The sequence below is a fragment of the Dipodomys ordii genome, unplaced genomic scaffold, assembly GCF_000151885.1.
Source record: "Dipodomys ordii isolate 6190 unplaced genomic scaffold, Dord_2.0 Scaffold80, whole genome shotgun sequence".
Lineage (NCBI taxonomy): Eukaryota > Metazoa > Chordata > Mammalia > Rodentia > Heteromyidae > Dipodomys > Dipodomys ordii.
Genome location: NW_012267296.1, coordinates 9,284,037 through 9,298,890, shown reverse-complemented (window position 1 = coordinate 9,298,890; position 14,854 = coordinate 9,284,037). Strand labels below are relative to the sequence as shown.

At 37.1% G+C, this 14,854-nt stretch overlaps 1 protein-coding gene across 1 annotated transcript in view; it reads left to right on the top strand.

Annotated features, from left to right (window-relative positions):
• The window catches only part of Sh3bgrl (SH3 domain binding glutamate-rich protein like), a 72,037-nt gene extending 57,671 nt beyond the window's left edge, over window positions 1–14,366 (top strand). Inside the window, exons 2-4 of the mRNA XM_013025009.1 lie at window positions 4,243–4,428; window positions 6,967–7,047; window positions 13,847–14,366. Of these exons, the coding sequence (XP_012880463.1) occupies window positions 4,243–4,428; window positions 6,967–7,047; window positions 13,847–13,879 (300 nt within the window). The 3' untranslated portion in view covers window positions 13,880–14,366. The remainder of the gene's footprint in view (window positions 1–4,242; window positions 4,429–6,966; window positions 7,048–13,846) is intronic.
• Window positions 14,367–14,854: the final 488 nt, after the last annotated feature.

Genomic DNA, 14,854 nt, shown 5'->3' with positions numbered 1-14,854 from the left:
TAGCCTAGAGCAAAAATGTTTAGAGACAATGCAGGCTGTGATCATGTTCAGGCACCAGGAAACTCACATATGTGTATGTGTGCATATGCGCACACACAGTTTTAAAAAGTACTGTCAAGTTTATTTTGTAATACTATACTTTCATTTTCATAGCATAATGTGCTGTCACTTTGTGAGTTCAGTTGTTTTTTTGTTTTTTTTTTAACTGCTGGCTAATTTTATTTATCTTCATTGAATATAGCTTTCTTTTACTCAGACTAGATCTTGGCAGATTTGGGTAGATTGAGAATCTAGCTACATTAGTCTAGCTGGCCTTGCTAATAGCTACAAGTGCTTGCTCTCCTTTCACTCATTGGCTTTATCAATTGCCAGGCCCTTCTCAATCAACTTTCATTGCTGACTTAGCATCTGACTTAAATACTATGTTGCAATTGAATTTTAAAATAGATCTATATCTACTTCTCATTTACTATATTGTTATATTGAGAGAATATCTCTGCATTTTCTTTAGGTATCTTAGAGAATTTAGGAAAATGTTTTGGGTGCAATCTAAACATTTAAGAAATTCTGTTATATAATTACTAAGTACAATATATTTTTTTTAGCATTTCATAGTCAGAACCTCTGCGAATGCTCATTTAAGTATCAGTATAGACACAATGTCACAGAGGTTGATTACCAAACAAGGCAAAAATTCCACCTTAAGTGGTTTGTGATACTGGCACTTTTCTTTCATAAAAACAACTTGTTTTCCCAGTTGAAGTATATTGTTCTTCCTTTAGTATTTGGAATGTTCAAACACATTGTCTAAAGCACAAACCTCATCTGTCTCACTTCTTTAAAACAAACTTGACCTTTGGCATGCAGAAAAGAAGCTTACTGAAGCTTGTTGGAAGACAGCTGTTTCCTTAAATAGTCCTGCTTTTTATTATTTTTGAATGCAAGGATATCTTGAATCTCAAATTTCTGTCCAGTTTTCAGGATTGGCTTTGTGAGAGATGTGGTTTCACTATTTGAAAAAGATAAACATTTATTCACAGTACCATCATCCACTTGAAAATTCATTTGTGTGGTAAATGGGGTATCCATAACTTAGTGTGTATGTGTACTGGTACTGGGACTTGAACTCAAATCTTCATGCTCTGGTTTGGCTTTTCTACAAGGTTTGTGTCCTACCATTTGAGCCATACCTCCACTTCTGGGTTTTTGCTGATTGATTAGAGAAAGGAGTCTCATGGATATTTCTACCCTTGAGTTAGAACCTACATCCTTATTTCTCAGCTTCCTGAGAAAGTAGAATTTTAAGAGTGGGCTACTGGCACCTGGTTTTTCATAGCTTTTAAGTATACATTAGTTGTATAAAAGTATTTTGTTGTAAGATTTTATTGTGAGAGTTCTCTTTATGCATATAATTTATCTGATCATAATTACCACTTATATTATGTATTTATTTTTTGTTTGTTGGTTGTGGGGCTTGGGCTTAGGACCTGGGCACTATCCCTGAGCATTTTTGCTCAAGGCTAGTGCTCTACCAATTTGAGCCACAGTGCCACTTCTGGTTTTCTGGTGGATAATTGGAGATAAGAGTCTCATGGATTTTCCTGTCTGGACTGGCATTGAACCACAATCCTCAAATCTCAGCCTCCTGAATAACTAGGATTACAAGCATGAACAATCAGCATCAACTTCTTTTACTTTCTGCCTCCCCTTCCTTTTTTAAAAAAAATTATTTTCAGATTTCTTTGTCATTTTTATATATACATCTAGCATGTTATATATCCATCTAATCCCCCTCCTGTAAGTCTCTTCCCCCAAACAGTCCCCCTTTTATAGTCATGTAATTTTTTAGGTTTGCATATAAGAGGACAACATATTTTTCCCTGAAACTAGCTTATTTCACTTAATACTACCTCCAGTTCCATCCATTTTCTTGCAAGCTACATAATGTTACTCATTTTTCTTTATCCATTCATCGGTTGATAAGTGCCTGGAATGATTTCATAGCTTGGCTATTTTGACTGTTGCTGCTTTAAATACTAGTGTGCAGTTATCTTTTGTATGTTGGCATATATTTCTTTGGATATATGCTTAGGAGTGGTATAGAAGGTAAAAAGGTTGTCCGTATCATTTTAAAGTACTAAATCATTTTTTTGTTGGAAACTTAAATCTTGTTTTTTATGATACCTATTTGTGTTTGTTCTGGCAAAACATATTTTTCACTCGCATCTGTTCACTGTGTGCCTTTAAGTGTCATTAGGAAAAGCATAAAATTAGCATCACCAGATGTGACTGTCAGGCAAGTGCCTGTAAACATATAAAAGAGTCAATAACTTGGAAATAAACTTAAAATGTGAAATTTTGCCTTATATATGTGCTCAAGTCAGAATATACCATTTTTACATTCCCTGAAGCTTCAAAGGACATCTATGATTATGGCCCCTTCTGTTCAGTCTTATGGAGATGTAGAACACTCTAGGAGGCATATGTTCTTATTGTCAGAAGTTTCAGAGCACAGGAGAAATGCTTTGGACTCAGAGCTGATGATATACTATCACAATGGGTGCTTTTGGCTCAGGCCAATAATCCTAGCTACTTTGGAGGTTGAGCTATGAGGTTCAAAGCAACCTGGGCAGGAAAGCTCTCTCTCTCTCTCTCTCTCTCTCTCTCTCTCTCTCTCTCTGTCTCTGTCTCTCCATATATATATACATATACATCTATCTATATCTATCTATCTATCTATCTATCTATCTACCTCTCTCTCTCTCTCTCTCTATATATATATATATATATATATGACCAGTGATACTAGACATCCAGCCATCATCACCATCAATTTGTCTTGTGTTTTTAATATTGCAAACATTCAGTGAGGTGGGAAAGGGATATTTATTTTGAAAACTCTCTTCCCTTGCATTCATAAAACCAAAATGATGACACTTTCGTAGGTCCATGTATAATCCAAATTATTCATAGAAAAAGTTGTTGGAATGCTGGATTCATGACAGTACCCTATTTACAGGCTATTTTTATGTCAGTTCAAATTTGGAAAAATGCCAAATACAGATATTTGACAGACACTTCACTGATTGGACTTTCCTATTGTATTCCAAAGGCAGAAAATCAGTGACTTGAATATACCTTCCATATATCTATATGTAATGTAGTTCTATATACATTCCCTCTACTACCCTTTTCTTTTCCCTTTCTCCTGATTCCTGAGTCTTTTAGCTCCTGTTGCATTACAATTACTGTTATTATTAGTCTAGATTTTGTGTTTAAAGAGAAACATGGGATTTGGCCTTTTGAGTTTGACTTACTTCACTCAACATATATCCAATTCCATTTAATGGTTTGCAAATGACATAATTTAATTCTACTTTATGGATGAATAATACTTCCTTGTGTAGATATGCCACTTTTTTTGTCTGTTCTTTGGTTGTTGTATACTTAGACTGATTCTATAATTTAGCTATTGTGAAAATCCTTCAATAAACGGGTATGCTGTTATCTCACTTGTAGACAGATTTACTCTCCATCAGAAATATGCTCAAACATGGCATAGTTGTTTAGGTATATTTTTAGCTTTTGGGGGGGGGTCTGGTCGTGGGGCCTGAACTCTGGGCCTGGGCGCTGTCCCTCAGCTCTTCAGCTCAAGGCTAGCGCTCTACCACTTGAACCACAGCACCACTTCCGGCTTTTTTTGCTTATGTGGCGCTGAGGAATCAAACCCAGGGCCTCATGCATGCAAGGCAAGCGCTCTACCACTGAGCCACCTTCCCAGCCCATTTTTAGCTTTTTTATGAGCCTCCATACTGATTTCCATAGTAGTTACACTAGTTTTACATTCCCAGTGTTTGAGGGTTCTCTTTACCTGTATTCTTGCCAGCATTTGTTTATTATTTTGTTGTTGAGAGTCATTGTGACTTAACTATTCTCTTCTTGTATGTATCAACTTGTGTGATCCTTATTAGGTAAGGGACTCTTCAGAGAAAAAACAGAAAAAGTCACATGATAATACAGCCTATTGACAACAAGCTCCTGTCTTGTGAGATATCATTAACAAGATTGTAATGAAGACTGGAAAAAACGTATCTTCTTGAAGTTACTTTACATCTTTTGATCCACTTCTGAGTTCATTTCTTCTAGTTCATAAACACTGACTTTTTTTGAATTTGAAACTAAACAAAACAACAACAACAGCTGTTTGCTTGGCAATATGGTTTCTTGTCCTTTGCATTGTAGATTAAGAAGAAACAACAGGATGTGCTTGGCTTCTTAGAAGCGAACAAAATTGGATTTGAAGAGAAAGATATTGCAGCCAATGAAGAGAACAGGAAGTGGATGAGAGAAAATGTACCTGAAAACAGTCGACCAGCTACAGGGCATCCCCTGCCACCTCAGATTTTCAATGAAAGCCAGTACCGTGGGGTAAGGAAGAATTTAAAATTCTTACTTATTGGAATAGATTGCCTCCTGGCTATACTATTTCTGTCCCCATTATCTCCAAATCTGCATATAGTAATTTCTCCTGCATATAATCATTTGTTGTCTGCATCCATCCTAAGTGGCTGGAGTACTTTCTCTTCCAGGAATGAGCAATTATTCACAAAAGGTATGTAAAATGTGCAAATACAGACAAATATCCCAACAATTATATTACTTCTGGTATGTACAAGGAGAAGGCTCTGGAAAGAAATCAGTTGGTTTGTTTAGATTAAAAATTAGTTTAAGGCTGGGAAGGTGGCTCAGTGGTAGAGCACTTGCCTTGCATGCCTGAGGCCCTGGGTTTGATTCCTCAGCACCACATAAGCAAAAAGAAAAAAGCCGGATGTGGCACTGCGGCTCAAGTGGTAGAGCATTAGCCTTGAGCTGAAGAGCTGAGGGACAGTGCCCAGGCCCAGAGTTCAGGCCCCATGACTGGACCCCCCCCAAAAAAATTAGTTTAATAGACAGCTATCTTGTTTTCTATTTGAAGCTAGTAGTATTTGTATCTTGGTCTCATTAATGAACTTTCTTAAATTTTAACTTACTGGTTGAATTCATATAAAGACTAAGAAAAGGGGCTGGGAAGGTGGCTCAGTGGTAGAGCACTTGCCTTGCATGCCAGAGGCCCTGGGTTTGATTCCTCAGCACCACATAAGCAAAAAGAAAAAAGCCGGATGTGGCACTGTGGCTCAAGTGGTAGAGTGTTAGCCTTGAGCTGAAGAGCTGAGGGACAGCGCCCAGGCCCAGAGTTCAGGCCCCATGACTGGACCCCCCCCAAAAAAAATAAAAAAAATAAAGACTAAGGGAAGCAAAATATTGAGTTTTGCTTTATGACAGAAGCTTTCAAATATCCCATCTCTCTTAATCTGATCACCATTTTAATGGAGTACTTTGGTGATATAAATGCTTTCTTTATTCTTCATTCCCTGTATATTAAGGTAATTTTTAAACTTCATGCCTATTCTTGGTACCATTACAAGTACAAGGAAGACCCAGTTCTGCTTTGGAGCTGGTTGGGAGTCTATGGCATGCAGCATCATACTCATCTGAAACAATAGTAGTGGTTATAAAGCCATTTGATGGCATGATACAGAAAGAAAATATAAGGGCTATAGGGATTTGTAGTATTTATTTTGCCAGGTCTTCAGGTTTAGCATGACTGGGGAACAAATGCTTTTAGAGGCATTTTTTTTGTCTGTGGAAAATAAGCACATTTGGATTATAAGGGTAAATTTAATTTACCATACTTAGGTAATCTACTTCTCCTTGGGAAGTGCCATTGCAGGGGAATGTAATATGTGAAATAAATGAGGCAGTGTTTCTTAACTGAGGCAAATTCATTCATTTATTCCACAAAATGTGATTGAATACATACTACATAGGCAGCCCTCCTTGCTGATACAAATACAGAAATAAACATCACAGTCATTTACAGGAATTCTCTTGAGGAAGAAAGTGAAGGTAATTCTTTAGTATTTCTGAAATTCCAGTAACATCAATCCAGATTGAATTCCACTATGCACCAAAACATTTTTCATTATCATTTCACACACATAGCATAAATACTTTCAGAACAAAGACTGTCCTTGTGTCTTTTATAGAAGATAGTCACATTTGGAGGCAGAGTAGCAATATCTATCCCTTTCTAGTCAGGTGATAGGTCCTAAACCATAGTTAAGTCACTTGTTTGTTAGTGTAGGCACAGGCTTAGTGGCTTACAGGATGATAGTGGGAAGCTAACCCTATTCTGTCATGTGAACTTACTTGTGGATCCTCAGAATTGAAACCTTTTAGTGGTTTTGTATTTGCTGGGGGTGGGTGCGTGGGGGGTTCCTGTTTTATGAACTGATCATTCTCTTCCTCAAAATCCAACATAGCTTCATGATTCTGTGTCCTTTAGAGTATGTGGGTAGCTAGTATCTGGTCCACTGCAGACACTGAGGAAATGACAATTTGAATAAATAATTGGAGAGATTAATAATACTTATTGGCTTCCCATGGTAGCAAGGAAGCTACAAACTCATGTAAAATCTATGTGATAGAGAACAAACCATTCTGCAGTTTTTGTCCCATGGATCAACACACCTTTTAATCTATATCAAATGGAATTCAGAAGCCCTGTCTCTTTATTACTCCTTCCAGATTTTCCATATTATGGATGTTAGGGGCTGGGAATGTGGCTTGCCTAGCATGCATGAAGCCCTGGGTTCAATTCCTTAGTACCAGATAAACAGAAAAAGCCAGAAATGGTGTTGTGGCTCAAGTGGTAGAGTGGTAGCCTTGAGCAAAAGAAGTTCAAGGTCAGTGCCCAGGCCCTGAGTTCAAACAAGTCCTGGGACTAGTTAAAAAAAAATGGATGTTAGCCTGACTTATTCCAAGGGTATAGCTGATCTTGTCAACTAGTCAGGTCATTATGAATAAATTTCTTGTTTCCTTTCTTGCTTGCAAATTGCTAACATGTTTTGCTTTCTTTTCACCAAGGATTATGATGCCTTCTTTGAAGCCCGAGAAAATAATGCAGTGTATGCCTTTTTAGGATTGACAGCTCCACCTGGTTCAAAGGTATGATTTTTCTTTTTTCCTGCTTTATAGATCATTTTATTGCAGTGGAGTTTTAAAAATCAGTTTAAGTCAAAAGCAGTGCATCATAACTATAAAGAAACATCCCCATTCTGCATATATTTAATGTGTAGCAGGACAGACAGATGTGTAGAATCACACATATAAAGTTATAAAATACAGGTATACAAAGAAGGGGATAAATAGAACTTCTCATCAAGCTTCCCAAGGCAATACATTTATCATTATTCATTCACAAATAAATGATTAGCAACTTAAATGACTCCATTATTCCAACTGCTTTATACAGTTCTACATGGACAACAAATACCTTATTTCATGGTAATCTCCTTAGCATTTATTTTTTTTCTGGGAGAGAAAAATGATTGAGTCATCCATTCAAACTAAACTAAGATTATTTGAGTTACAAAACTGGTGACTAAATTACTGGCTAAATTTATTTTGTTCGTTTCCTGGCCAATACAAATTAGCTTTTCAAGTGGCAGTGTTCCCAGGAGAGACTAAATAAAGAAAGCAAGCAAAAATGAAATTGCCTGTCTAATGAAATGTCTCAATGCTTTAGACTTTAAATATACCTTTGTAGTTATTTATAATAAGTCTTCTCCATACAAGCTGGTTTAACCAAAGTTTATCTCTCCTTCTGTCCCAATCTATGTTATTCTTTTAGCTACTGATTTTATGTTAAACAGATTATTCAAATTCCTACTCTTTCCTCTATTTTGAAAGCCCATGTTATTGTTTGTGTTTTCCCTAGACAGGGTTTACAAATGTTATGCTTGTGCTACTGTAAGATTCTGTTACTGCCGGGCACTGGTGGCGCATGTCTGTAATCCTAGCTACTCAGGAGGCTGAAATATGAGGATCAAGGTTCAAAGCTAGCCAAGGCAGGAACATCTGTGGGACTCTTATCTCCAATAAACCATCAGAAAAACTGGAAGAAGTGCTGTGGCTGAAGTGGCAGAGCCCTAGCCTTGAGCTGAAAAGCTCAGGAACAGCGCCCAGGCCCAGAGTTCAAGTCCTACCACTGACCAAAAAAAAAAAATTTTTACCTTGCCAAACTTTCTTTTCCCACAGATTAAATGTTATATTTTAGTATGGTTTCTATCATAAAAAATGTTTGGCAAGGCACCTTTTTTGCCAATCCTGGGGCTTGAACTCAGGGCCTGGGCACTGTCCTTGAGCTACTTTTGCTCAAGGCTTGCATTATACCACTTGAGCCACAGTGCCGCTTCTGGCCTTTTCTGTTTATGTGGAACTAAGGGATGGAACCCAGGGCTTCATGCATGCTAGGCAAGCATTCTACCACTAAGCCACGTTTCCAGCCCAGTAAGGCACTGTTATTTAAAGAAGTTAGTAAGTTCCAAGTTAAGCCTTTGAGTTTAATACATATTAGAGGCTAGTCTATATTGCATGGTTGGTGACTCTTCCCTTAAATTAAAATTAGATTCATCCACTCATTCATCAAATATTTATTGACTGTCAAGCACAGACATTATTGGTGGATCAAATACAAACAATATAACATACCCCTAACATTCTTTTTTTTAATTTTTATTTATTTTTTATTGTGAAAATACTGTACAGAGGGGTTACAATTACATGGGCAAGATAATGAGTACATTTCTTATCAAGCATTGTAGTCTCCTCCTTTGTTTCCCCTTCCCATCCCTTCCCATCCTCCCCCCACCCCCACCCAATCCTCCCCGCCCCCCCTCCAAAGTTGTAAAGTTCGTTTTCAACATAACGACTTGTACTTCTCATTGTTGCAACAGGTCCCCCTGTATCCTTATTTAAAACATACCCCTAACATTCTATATGTTTATTACCTACTAATGCTGTCTATGCAAATAACTTTATGACAGATAGATCTGCAAATAATTATAATTGAATATCTACTGTGGCAAATTCAATAAAACTGGCCTAAGCAAAGTGTTACAGGAGCTCAGAAGAAATCACCATAAATTATTTATAGGATGATTGGGAAAGTTTTCACAGAGGAGTGGCATTTGGACTGTTCAACATTTCAAAATACTCACATGACAGTAAGGCATCTTTCATAGGGACCCTTGCATTGAAGTACAGCTGCACATGGGAGCAGCATGTAGTACAGTATGGTATCAAATAAGAGGCATTAACTAGAGAAGGTTCAAGATTGGGAACCAGATGATGATGGCTGTGGTAGGCACTTCCAGTATTATCCTTTGTGCATCCAAAAGCTGCTATAAGAAATGAGAGAAAACAACACTTTGTATTTCAGTATGTTAAGAAGGAATTTAAGCTATGTGTTAACAAAAAAATTTGGCAGCTGTATGAACTGTAAAACAATAGAGAAATGATATATCAGACAAGTAGACCTATTAGTTGATACTTTGAGTTCAAGGAAATGATTGAGTCTGAAATGGGGCAGCAGTTTTAGAAAGGGAAAATGGCTTTATTTAAGAGGCACAGAAAAATCATATTGTAAGATTTAACAATTAATGAGATGTTTCTACATACAAAGAATTGGATTAAAAATAAAAAAGAAACTTGTGTGGGAAGGTTAGGAAATTTCACATCTGAAAGTACCCTACATTTAGAGTGAGGTTGGAAGAAGTGAGGGAGAATTTGGAAGATTAGAACTTTGAGATCTTTTTTTTTTTTTGTGTCAGTCGTGGGGCTTGAACTAAGATTAGAACTTTGAGAAATGAAAGGATTCACTTGCTGAAAATAGGCAAAGGAGAAAGCTATGATTATGAATGAAAGGATGTCTGAGCAAGGACCTAGCTGAAATTAGAATCTATGAGCTGGTGCTGGAGCCAGTCAGCTTGGCTAGTGTGTTTTGTTTTGTTTTGCTTTGTTTTTCTATCATTGTTTAAGCATGGAAGTAAGAATAAAGTTTAAAAAATTAGATGGCATGAAAGATTGGACAAAGAAGCCAGTATATTAGGTTAAGAAAGCACATTTGAAATTAAACTTGAAAGGTAGATTTTTTTTTCAGGGAAAAGGTAGTGGTAGCAAGTTGAATTTGAACTCGGGCTCCTGTATTTGCTAAACAGACATACTACCTCTTAAGACTGTGCCAGACCCTGTTTGCATTGATTACTTGCTATGAGATTTAGTCTTGTTTTATTCCTGGGTAAGCCTGGACTCCTACTTGTGCTTTGTTGCTTTCTGGGATGGTAGGCACACACAACTGTCTGGATACTATCTCATCATTTTGTTTTTTAATAAGTTTTTTTTATTGTGAAAATACCGTACAGAGGGGTTACAATTACATGAGCAAGGTAATGAGTACATTTCTTATCAAGCATGGTTGCCTCGTCCTTGGTTTCCCCTTACCATCCATCCCCTTCCATTCCCTCCCACCCCCCAGCCAAACTTGTAAAGTTCGTTTTTCGACATAATGTCTTGTACATCTCATTGTTGTTGCAAGGGGTCCACCTGTATCCCTATTTAAACAATTTGTTTCATTTTTTTTTAATGCCTGGGCTGGCCTCAAACTATGATCCCCAGATCTACCTTCCAAGTAGGCTCCTCACTCTGCAATTGTTAAGGAGATTGTGAATATTAGCATTTGATATGTTTTATCTAAGATTAAAAATTATGAATTTGATATCTGCCTATTATTTTGTCTATTTGTCAGGTCAACTTTCAGAACTTTCTCCCTTTACCAGGACACGAACTTTTAAGAAAGAACTATTTGAACACAAAGAGTATACTAAATAAGAAATACAGCTTATTAACCTATATTGGAAAGGGTTCCTTTATAGTAAAATAAATGTATAAAATGAGATAATTTTTAATCTATGAAATCGGATAAGAATGAAACAAGGTGGGCTGGGAAGGTGGCTCAGTGGTAGAGTGCTTGCCTTGCATGCATAAGGCCCTGGGTTTGATTCCTCAGCATCACATAAGCAGAAAAAGCTGAAAGTGGTGCTGTGGCTCAAATGGTAGAGAACTAGCCTTAGCTGAAGGGCTGAGGGAGAGTGCCCAGGCCCAGAGTTCAGGCCCCATGACTAACCAAAAAAAAAAAAAGAAAGAAACAAGATAAAAACAGTGCTATAAAGAGTTCACTGAAACAGGTAATTGAATATAGCATTAGTGATAGCATAAGTTGATACTACCTTTAAAAAACCAGAAGGGTCCAGGCACTGGTGGCTCACACCTGTAATCCTAGCTACTCAGAAGGCTGATATCTAAGAATTGTGGTTCAAAGCCAACCCAGACAGGAAAGTCCCTAAGACTTAGCTCCAATTAACCACCAGAAAACCGGAAGTGGCTCTGTGGCTCAAAGTGGTAGATTGCTAGCTTTGAGCAAAAGAGTTCAGGGACAGCGCCCAGGCCCCAAGTTCAAGTCACAACAAATAAAACAAAACAAAAAACCAGAAAGGCAAATGTGTATCAAAAACCTCAAAAAAATGTTTATACTTTTTAAACCTAGTATAATGGGCTGAGATGTAGTTCAAATGATAGAGCTATTGACCGGGAAGTAATTTACTTTGGTTGTGTAATCATGTGCAAGGGAAGGGCTGTGGAATTTGCCTGTGAGGTGATATTTAGAGTAGCTTTACTTCTATAGAATGTAGCTTACTCTTTTAGAAATCTCCAAGTGTTAATGTATGCTGTGGGCTTGGTTTCAATTACTAGTCACAAAAGACAAGAGGGGGAAAGAGAAAAGCTGTGTGATGCCTGTTGTAGGCCCTGCACTAAGCTATAAATTTCACATACATTTTTTTTATACTTTTATCATTTCTGTGAGTGAAATGTCCTCAATGCTATTCTGTAGAGGAAAACAACCTGGTACTTATGTAGACAATTGAAGTAATTTTTCCAAGGATACAACTGGAATTTGAACCCAGAATTATTTGGATTCAAAACCAGTATATATGTGGAGTGATGTTTACATTAAATTGAGGAACAAGCACCTCATATTCCTGTTTGTACAGTTCTCTGGTTAATTGGATTATGTATGATTCCATAAATACTATTTACTTTCAGGTAATAATAAAGCTTTTGATAAAAATTTACTTTGTGATATATTCTAAAGATAAGTTAAAAAGAATTTTGCCTTGACTTTTGTTTTGGAAGTTAGTAACAGTGTTGAGGAAGATAATTGAGAGCTATGAAATTTATCATTCATTATAGCAAAAATTGGTCAGATGTGATTATATTGAACTAGGTTGCTTTCAGATTGCTCGTTTACTCATAGGTGCTATGTGCTAATTCAGATTAAACACTTAATTAAACATATTAACTGCTTTCCCAACTACATATGTTAGATTTGTTTGTTTGCTTATTTAGGGCCAATACTAGGATCTGAACTCAGGAGCTTATGCTTGCTATGCAGTCATTCTACTTAAAACACACCTCCAATCCTTTTTGCTTTAGCTGTTTTTTCACATAGAGATTCACACTTTGTTCCCTAGGTCAGGCTTGGAACACCTCCATCTCTCATTTAGTTAGGATTACAGGCATGTACCACCAAACTTGTTCTTTGAGATAGTGTCTTACTTTTTTTTTTGCCTAGGCTGAATTTGAAATTTAAACCTATTTCAGCCTCCTAGGTAGCTGAGACTATAGATATGAGCCATAGTGCCTGATTATATTAGGCTTTTAATGAGTATATAAAATCTCTTGTGAGAGGGAAATTTTTTTTGTTTTTTTTGGGGGGAGGGTCCGGTTGTGGGGCCTGAACTCTGGGCCTGGGCCCTGTCCCTCAGCTCTTCAGCTCAAGGCTAGCCACAGCGCCACTTCCGGCTTTTTTCTTTTTGCTTATGTGGTGCTGGGGTATCGAACCCAGGGCCTCATGCATGCAAGGCAAACACTCTACCACTGAGCCACCTTCCCAGCTCCGAGAGGAAATTTTTAAAAGCATGTGTTATTAAATGAGAGAAGATGTACAATGTTGGTACAAGATAAATTCCTTCCCTGCTTCCTCTTCTTTCTCCCTCCCTATTTCCCTTTCTCGCTTTCCTTCCTTCCCTCTCCACTCCTTCCTTTTCTCCTTTCTAGATATTTTAGAATATGGTAAGTGGTATAGTTCACCTTTGTTGGTAAGGATGTATTAAAGATGAACAACTGTGTCTTTTCCTCTTGTCTTTATTTTTGCCTTTGGTCTTTTTTCTCCTTCTTTCGGATCTAGTATTGTAGATATTAAGCTACCCTTGGGTCCTCCTGATACTATTACTTACTCAGTTTGATAGGCCATTTCATTTGGCAACGTCACTCTTTTACCCATGTGTAGTTCAACACATTTTCCCTGAAGTTTAGGTTATGTCAAATAGTATGTTGGTAGCCAAAATGTACACACAGTTTAGAGTTCTATGCTAGAGGTACTTGCTGTCCAGAAAAGAAGAAGCAACCTAATCTTGTTTCTTGTTAGCTGACAGGAATTATAAAAGGCACAATATTTGAAAGAATAGTAATTTAAACTAAAAAAAAACCTCTACACTTCAGATACCAGTGCTTTTGAACACACATTTTTTTAAAAAGTCCCCCCACCAAAAAAAGAAGTAGCTAGCTGTTTAGAAATAAAATGTCAATAATGCACCATAAGCCATTTTATGGAATCATTTCAAAATCAATAACAATGGGTAACTCATCTTTTATTACATATTTCTAGACAGTGTTTTCTATTTCAGAATTTTTCTATTATGGGTTTTTAAGGACTTCTTTTCTGGGGAAATTACTCTGCCTTTGAATATTCTTAGTAGTTTGAGCTAATGTATTCCAACCAAAATAAACATGGGTAATTACTTTTGTGATATTTATACTTATCTGTTTTGTTTGTCTTTCATTTCAGGAGGCAGAAGCCCAGGCGAAGCAGCAAGCATGAATCTTCAGCATTCTGCCGTCAGCATCTTGAAAAATGAGTCTCCTTTGCTTTTTATAAAATAGCAAAAGTATCTTGGCTTCAGAAGAAACAGGCTTAATGTTGTTAGTTGGTTTCTCGCATGCAAACAATCAAAATGAATACATAATTAAAATGTGAATGCTCTGGTGAGATGATTGGATGATGAACATAACATCTTAAATAGATATCATAGAATAAAATAGAATAGGAGTGGTATTATTACCTGCCAAGGCATTTTATGTACTTCAGTGATTTACGAAGAAAACACCTTTTTTGGTATCTTATTGCAGCTAAAATACTTCTACAGCTAGACATTGCTGAATTTAAAGGAGAAAGGCTCTGCTTCCCAAATTATCCTGTTAACTTTAGTGAACAAAACATGTATGTTTTAAATTTGATATTACTGTGAATAAAGTGTACTTGCAAATAATATGTATGGTAGATTAAACATTGTGATTTCTTACAGTCATTATGACATTCCCAATTCTTTTATAGAAGAAACTTCTTTATACTGAACCATGTGTTTTCTGGGTTTCTCAATGTGCCCTTCCATTGCACATTAAGTGATAAGAGTAGATGGCATCTCATAAAAGGCAATGCATTCATCAGGTTTAGAAATTCCTTGTTTTCCTCCACAGCCATGATGGAATCATGCTTCTAAATTGCTTACTTCAGTGAAATGTGCATTATAAAAACATACGATGAGCAGGGCGCAGGTGGCTCATGCCTGTAATCCTAGCTACTCAGGAGGCTGACATCTGAGGATCACAGTTCAAAGCCAGCCCAGGCAGGAAAGTCAGTGAGAGTCTTATCTCCAACAAACCACTAGAAAACCAGAAGTGGCACTGTGGCTAAAGCGGTAGAACGCTTGCCTTGAGATGAAGAGTGCAGGGACAGCGCCCAGGCTCAGAGTTCAAGACCCACAACCGACCAAAAAATAAAAATAAAAACAAAAAA